General features: G+C 34.5%; 2 protein-coding genes across 3 annotated transcripts; one reads left to right on the plus strand and one right to left on the minus strand.

Moving 5' to 3' along the window:
* Positions 1-408: 408 nt before the first annotated feature.
* LOC105459450 (transcription factor Dp-1) lies at positions 409-6264 on the plus strand. Its single transcript, XM_011705485.1, has 11 exons — positions 409-778; positions 2189-2307; positions 2552-2615; positions 2714-2811; positions 2904-3094; positions 3747-3909; positions 4024-4385; positions 4478-4560; positions 4673-4756; positions 4831-5097; positions 5419-6264. Exons 1-10 carry the CDS (start codon positions 730-732, stop codon positions 5061-5063), a joined length of 1446 nt encoding a protein of 481 aa, XP_011703787.1. The 5' UTR covers positions 409-729; the 3' UTR covers positions 5064-5097; positions 5419-6264.
* LOC105459449 (myeloma-overexpressed gene 2 protein homolog) lies at positions 5716-7422 on the minus strand. Of its 2 annotated transcripts, XM_011705484.1 has the most exons (3): positions 7195-7412; positions 6910-6979; positions 5716-6620 (listed from the first exon to the last, which is right to left on the minus strand). In XM_011705484.1, exons 1-3 carry the CDS (start codon positions 7261-7263, stop codon positions 6583-6585), a joined length of 177 nt encoding a protein of 58 aa, XP_011703786.1. In that variant the 5' UTR covers positions 7264-7412; the 3' UTR covers positions 5716-6582. The 2 variants fall into 2 exon arrangements, with proteins under 2 accessions (XP_011703786.1, XP_011703785.1); XM_011705483.1 differs by lacking the exon at positions 6910-6979 and having other exon boundaries at positions 7195-7422.
* Positions 7423-8228: the final 806 nt, after the last annotated feature.

Consider the following 8228-nt stretch of genomic DNA (forward strand, 5'->3'; position numbering starts at 1 on the left):
GGCGAGGACCAATCATTAAAGAATCACTGAATCATATTAAAGGCTCACTCTGATCTGTTTTCTCTATACTGAACGCAGCGAGATCGCGTTGCGCGCACATACTCTCTTGAATTTATTGGAGTCGTGCTCGTTACCGCTCGTTACGTTACTCTTGCCAACTCTATCGATACGAGTGTGCTGAGTGCCTGAGTGTGCTGGCTGGGTATACAACACGTATGTAGAGGCGAGACCTACGAGAAGGCTGAGAGAGGCTACGACAGAGGAGAAATTGGCGCGCGTGTTGGCGCTCTACGCGCGTCGTCACGAGAGAGGCGCCGCGTAACGTGGAACGAGGGCGACCATGTGACCGGCGGCCGGCCAATCAGCTGTTTAGCTTTGTCGTGCCGCCAAGCTCATTTCCAGTCCGTGTGCACGCGGAAGCTGCAGGGCCGACTGGCTGCGGATAGAGCACGAATATTCCGGACTCGTGGGAATTATGCGCAGCCGATCGCAATAGAGGAGATACTGAATTGCCACGGCTGACGGACCGTGCCGGTCTCGCGACGCGCGATACCTCGCAAATCACCCTCGCGAGTGCTTTTATATGCGAGGTCGCCATTTTGGTGATACGCCGAGCCGACGATTCGAGCGAGCGGAGTGTGTAGCCCTTATGATCTTTTTATCTCCCTTTTTCGCACGGCCCATCCGCGCTATCGTCCTCAGTCGATCGACGGCCCAATAACGTTGGAGATGACACAGCAAAACAAAACGATGAATTTCTTAATACATGACGCTAATGGTAAGTGGATTTTCACGGTGCGCGCCAACGCACAGTTGGAGCACACACGCGTGTGTGTGCTCCAATCCTTCTCTTTGCTCTTGGTACACTTACTTTCTTTCTACCCTCGCGCCGAAGCCTCCGTTCCTTCCTTTGCGAATGCCAAGTAAAATTCGATTGCGGCCGCGGCGCACGGCGTATGGCGTACGCCGCGTACGGCTGATACGGTATACGTCCGCCCCTTCGCTCGCTTTTCTACCGCAATTCTGCTGCGGTCCGCGTAGCCGAAATCGCGTCCGGCTGCGCGAGTTTACGCACTTACTTACGACTTATCTTCCCGACTCCTGAGTTCAGCTTTGTCCGAAACAACGCTGAATCCTAACTTTCCTCCTCTTCAATTTCGCCTTCTTTCCCCGCTTTTTATAGTGCGATTTATTTGTTACCATGTCAGTTGTGTCTCCTTGATATATAAATGGGAGACGTGCGCTCTCATTGTCGGCTGCGGATTGTCATCGGTGGCAAAAGCGTATTCTATCCAGTCAATGGATAGCTGATAGTTTGCACTCGACTGTAATCACGTTTCTCTTTTGCCTGTCATCTCTAATCTTCATCATATTTTATTTTATCAAATATAGTACTGACGAAATTGCTTATGTGAAATAATTTGTTGCTCTTTTAAAAATTATCCATTTTTCACTTTCTCATATACCACCTACTTACAGCTGCATAAATATTGACGACACGACTTTCATCATGTTTCCTGTAACGTTACAAGCATTCATTTCCATTTTTATGCCTAGGATAGACACAAACGCCGGGAACATCTTTACAATATACAGATAAGAAAAACGGAGAATGTTCTAAACGTTTGATAACTTTCGAATACCAAATAGTATTGAACATTGGATATAGGAAAGCATTTTGGAAAAGCATTATCCATTTTTTTCTAAGCTATGACATTTCTAACGTTTACTGTCTTATGATTTGTAAATTTAATTATTTAGTTGAAATATTATTAGATACGCGTGAAAAATTTTGTGTTTTTTGTAGTACATTTTGATTCGTTGGTTACAGTTAAATAATTTCGCGTCCTTCGGTGATACATTTTCTGTAGTATTCAATTAAATAAAAATATATAGCATAAAAAGTCTATGTCAAAGTGCAAGACATAATTTATTCCACTTTTATAACATTTTATAACATATAAGTATAAATTACAATACATAATATATTATAATATGTACAAAATCATTTTTTTATATATGTATACACAGGTGCATTAAAAAATTAATGGACAAAGTATCAATTATATTAAATTTTAGATTTTTTCTTGTAAAAAAAAAAAAGAAATCTGAAATATATTGCATAATATATTGTCTGATATATACATATATTTAACAAGTGATTATAAGTGAATTAAATTCATTGCAGGACATCCACAAGTGATAAAAGTAGTGCAAAGTACACCTAATAAAGCATTAAGTAGTATTGTCAGCACAACAAATGCAGGTGGCCTTAAAGTATTTAAAGCTCCTAATCAAGAATCGCAGGTATTTGGCTTAATTTTATATCTTGGTTATTATAATTATAGTTGTTAGCTTAATAGTAAAGGTTATATATTGTTAACGGTCTTTTAAGAAAGTAAAACTCTATAAATAAGCGATAAATTATATTTATAAATTACTCCTTATATGCAGAATTTATTTCCAATTTATTTTTCTGTAATGCAACAACACTGAAAATTCAAATTTTATAAATATAAACATATATATATATATATCATTTTAATTAAAGGTTTTATCATCGAATACACAAGTTCTTAGGACTATTAATTTGCAGAATCCATCGCCTGGTCAGAGTAAGTATAGCTTTTTTTCTAAATACATTTTTTTCCATGTAATTGCAAGTATAGTATTACCATTTGGAAGTGTCTTTAATTAAAAAATGTAATTTTAGGACTACTAACAATACCTTTGCAAAATACTAAAATGGCAACATCAAAAGGAGGGGAGTCTATGATGACTAAAACCATACAGTTAACCTCTGCACAAATGGTAAATATAATTTTGTAATAAATAAGTAACAATTCAATGTGGAAATTAAATTTTGTATTGAACAACTTTAAAATACAAATACTTTATTTTAGAGCGACATAAAACAAGCTATTGCATCCCAACAACAACAGCAACAACAACAACAACAGCAGCAGCAGCAGCAGCAATCTAATACTTCGCAACTTGTTAAGGATGCTGCTGGGAAAACTTTTATCAGTCCAATATTGGATCACAGTGGATCTAGAAAAAGGCAGGATGTGGAAAGTGGCGACTTTGTGCCTGAGTAATGCCATGATTTTATCACGCGCACGCGAGAGAAGGGGGGAAGAACGAGCAATTATGAATTTAGTTTTTCTACAATCTTGCGATATACTCGTACATCTACAGGGTGTCCAGCGATTCTTGAATGTCCTTGAATCCTGGAATTATTATGGAATTTAATGTGTCCTGGAAAATTCTTGAAAAACCCCTGGAATTGACTTTGAATTTTTGTCATTCTTTTATTCTACAAAAAAATTGAATCATAAAATAAGAAAGAAATAAGAAATATTTTTTTGCGTGTGTCAAGAACTATGTTGATAACATCGGTAACATTGTTTTTGGAAAAGTTTACGGTTGTATAAGCTCTTCTTTAAAGATAAAATAAAGCAACCAATTTGTAAAGCAATAACTAATATTCTTCTAAATTTGTTCGCATTTTAATTGATTCGTTACATAGAATCCTAATTTGAACACAAAATATATAATATTGCGCAAATCAATAAAAATTAAATAATGAAAATTAATCGACCTGGAAAAACCAGGATTTTTACCTGAAATGTCCTGGAATTATCCTTGAATTGGCTAGCCAGATATCGCTGGATCTAACCGGCCGTGATCTAATTACTGAGCTACAAATTTTCATTTATATAACCTCTTATTTCTTTGTATTGTAGTAAACGGAGAAAAGCGGAAAAGGTCGGGAAAGGATTGAGACATTTCTCAATGAAAGTCTGTGAGAAAGTGAAAAAGAAAGGTACTACTTCGTACAATGAAGTAGCGGATGAATTGGTTGGCGAATTTACTAATCCTGCTCATATAAATTCTCTGACAGATCAGGTATTTATTTCTGCACGTTAATTGTAAATTAAAAAAGAAGTTTTGAAATACGCTTAAAAATTTGACCATTAATTAAATTTTCAAGTTATTGAATCTTGTTTACTATCTTTTCAGCAATACGATCAGAAAAATATTAGAAGGCGCGTGTATGACGCTCTAAACGTATTAATGGCAATGAATATTATTTCCAAAGAGAAAAAGGAAATCAGGTGGCTCGGCCTGCCTACAAATTCATTACAGGAATGTGTAGCATTAGAAAAAGATAAGAAGAAAAAGATTGAGAGAATCAAAGCTAAAACTCAGCAATTGCATCAGCTAATCCTGTCTCACATTTCTTTCAAGAACTTGGTTGAACGTAATCGTTCAAACGAGAATGTCCGCGGGCCACCGAAACCTAATTCTGCCATACAGCTGCCATTCCTTATTGTGAATACCAGTAAAAAGACTGTCATAGATTGCAGCATTTCAAATGATAAGTATGTCAAATAGAAATCAAATTATTAGATAATCAGTATATATTATGTATAAATTAAAGGATATATATATTAAGCCAATTTTTTTGTCACAGAACCGAGTACCTGTTTAATTTTAATGATAAGTTTGAAATTCATGACGATATTGAAGTTCTAAAGCAGATGGGTCTAGCTTTTGGTAAAGAATACCGATTCTAATTTTTATACTATAATCATTATTTTTTTATATTTTACTAAAATGTACTATAAACCTGTAAATTAAGATGATAGAATATAAAATATTCTTGTAGGACTAGAAAAAGGGGAATGCACTGAAGAAAATTTACAGAAGGCAAAACTTATGGTTCCGAAATCACTCGAAAAATATGTAGAACGTACGTGTGCTATCTGTTATATAAATATTTATTTAAATTTCAGTTCACTCGTTTAAAAGGATCGATTATTGCAGAGTTAGCGTCAGGGGATTTAGAGAAGTTTATTCCAGTAACTATTCCTGGTCCAAGTACATCGATGGAGGATTTAGATATCAAATTAGAAGGTTCTCGACCACCGTCGTCGTCACATACTTCATTATCGGAAGATCCTCTATCGCCACCATCTCAATACTATTCGGAAGAAGAGGACGACGAGGAAGAAAGCGACCAGGATGATCAGGCTGACAGTGATTTGGAAGTTAACTAGCACCCCGAATAACTCTTCAAAGGCTAGACTCAGGGTTTGTATGTTTACTCTCCCTCTCCTCTCCTCTTCTCTCCCATTCGTTTATTATACTTTTTACATGTGCGTGCGTGCGTGCGTGCATGCGTGCGTGTGTACATACATACACAAACGTTGTGCCTCATATTATATAATATTTAGCCGCAGCAATTACTATTTCAATACATATTGACACACACACACACGCACACACACACACACACACACACACACACACATTACACATTTTAATAATAACGTATTTAAAAACTGTTTAAAATATCAGTCCAAGTACCAGTGTAAAGTTACAGTTTAAAGGGACTTTGCTTCTGAATTTTAGGATACTCGCCACACTCATCAGCGATATGCCAACATTAATAATATCGTCTTCACCCCGGTCGCCAGTTTTTAACATATATCGAACAAGGATAAGAGTTGATAATTACCGTGAGCGGAAATCTGTTGAGGTAAATGGTCAAAAGGGAAATATGTTGATTGGGGCCAAGGAGAAAACGTAGCAGTTAATTGGACTGATTGAATTGGCAAAATTAAGTGGCTCTTTTTTTTTTTCGTATCAAGTAATAAAATAATACGATGCACGCGCATGCGAAAGGAATAATAAGAATAAACAAATGAATGACTGAATGGGGTGCTATATTTTAGTTGTGCATCATCATACAAGTTTATATGACTCTAGCGTCTATGTATTATAAATTATAATCTTACAGTATCATAAAATATTATTATGTGTATGAGATATATTGACCAGTACTCTCATTTTCTTATGGCACGTTTATAATAACAATTGTCTGTGGTAAGCAGTAAAATGACGTATGATAGATGCAGGCGCACATTTGACTCGAATTAAAAATACAAATAAATTGTAATAATGTTATAACATGAAGTTTGTAGTTTGTGGTTAGTCTTTTGAAAGGAAAGGATGTGTATTGAATAACTATACTATATGTAAGAGTTTGCAGTAATTTTTTTACAGCAAACTTAAAAAATGAAACATTTTTCATATCTATTATATGTATAAACATATGATACCTGTAATAGTTACGTTCAACAGAAATAACTTTGAAACTATTGCATAATTTTTTTTTAACTCACATTTTTCTTTCAGCATATTGAAGATGTGCTCTATCAATGTTATGAATAATTGATAGTTACATTATTTTTGATATTTGTGAAGTATCAAAAGTAATAATAGTACAGTGGCATTGATGATACAGCGTTACGCTGAACAAAAAAATAGTAAGCTATACAGCATGAGCGCAAGCATGGAGAAAAAAAGATCATTCACAGATTATTTTATCAATGCTAAATATTATAAAATATATAAAATGCTATTTTCTGTTGAACGCAACTGATGTGACATACGATATCCATTGATTCTGTACCCATGATTTGCATGGATCTACGAGAAATTTTCTGCTTCAATGCTTTAATTGCAATCTGTACAAAAAGCACTGTGTAGTTGAACTTTTTAGGAACGCTGCTTTTACTCCAAGTCATCGTCATCGTAAAGATCATCAAACTCTGAAAAGAAGCAATTTCAATAAACTAACCGTATATTCTGTTAATTTGGATTATTTACACCAAAAAAATATGTTCTTGATCTATGAAATATGTAGAAAAATACTTATTAAAGAATTAAATAATATTTAATATATATTATTGAAATCTTCTATTTAGACTGTATATTATGGAAAATATGGTTTGGATTTTCAGAACAATATCCTTAATTTTTTCTGAACTTGGAAGGGGATTTTATATATATATATATATATATATAAATTTATTATAAATAATTCAATAATTGATATACCATTGAAAAATTCTGAATGAACAGCTTTCTCACTAGCTGTAAGATCCACTAGTAACCTACTACCTCCAACCTGAAATTAATATCACTTGAAAACATTATCAGGAGATTACAATCCAAAGAAATTACACTACAGATGTACACAGTAATATATGTTGACTGGAGCTTTCCAGCAAGAGATAAAACGAAAATAGAGAGGTTCATTCTGTCGATTCGATATGATATGAGAGACATCAATAGCGATCAATGTATATTCTAACCTTATCAGAGCTGTATACATGATATTACCTCTTCTAATTCAACGTAAGGTCCAGCTCCTTCGGGAAACATTTCATCAGCTACAAGAGTTGGTTTCATATTGAGGTCGTTTTACCTAATATGTGCTTGATTATTTGTTACGATGAGAGAATTATATTAAGCTTCGTGTGTAGTGACAGAAATGTATGATATGCAACGATTTAACTGTGAGAGGTATACACACATACCAATATATACATTTGCGCATACGCCATACGGCACTACACACATACTGACATACATACTATATACATATATCACACACTGACTGCGCTGTTATCATATGCATATGTATATGAATAATACGACACATGTGACGAAATACCGATGCAAGGTACATACCGATTTGTCGTGTATATGCAGGAATCAAACTAAAATAATAATTTTCGTTTCTATTTTCTATCACATTGAACATATTACGCAATTTCAATTTTCAATGCGTAACTTGAATTTGCTTTACTTACACTTGAAAAGTGATTGAAATAATTTTTTTTTCCGATATGTGCGATGATAATTTTAAAATTCAGTCGGTATAAGAAGAATATTTCTACGTTATCTTCAAAGGATTTTTCTTTCAATTTGAAATAGTTTATACATATATAATTTTATACATATTATGTCTTTTAGTGTGATTACACACACACACACACACACACACACACACACACACACACACACACACACACAGCGTGTATCTTAAATAACGCTCAGTAATATTAACGTTATTCTTCGTAAAAAACCGAGTTGAAAAGTCCTGAATCATTTTTTTCCTACAATTAATATACAATTAAACAATCACTGTAATAATACAGCTTTATTGAGCATTGTATAAAAAAATGGTTCAGGACTTTTGATTTAATTTTCTATAAGAAAGAGCGCTATATGATTAGTAAGCGCGCGCTATTTAAGAATTAATAATTTTGTTCTGCAATGCTAAGTTGATCGAAGCAGTGCAATCATGATTGCAGTGATCCCGCGTCATTGAGCATCGTAGAAATAAAAAGTTAGACTTCGACTCAATTTTT

The sequence above is a fragment of the Wasmannia auropunctata genome, unplaced genomic scaffold (assembly GCF_000956235.1).
Source record: "Wasmannia auropunctata unplaced genomic scaffold, wasmannia.A_1.0 LD334186.1, whole genome shotgun sequence".
NCBI classification, from domain to species: domain Eukaryota; kingdom Metazoa; phylum Arthropoda; class Insecta; order Hymenoptera; family Formicidae; genus Wasmannia; species Wasmannia auropunctata.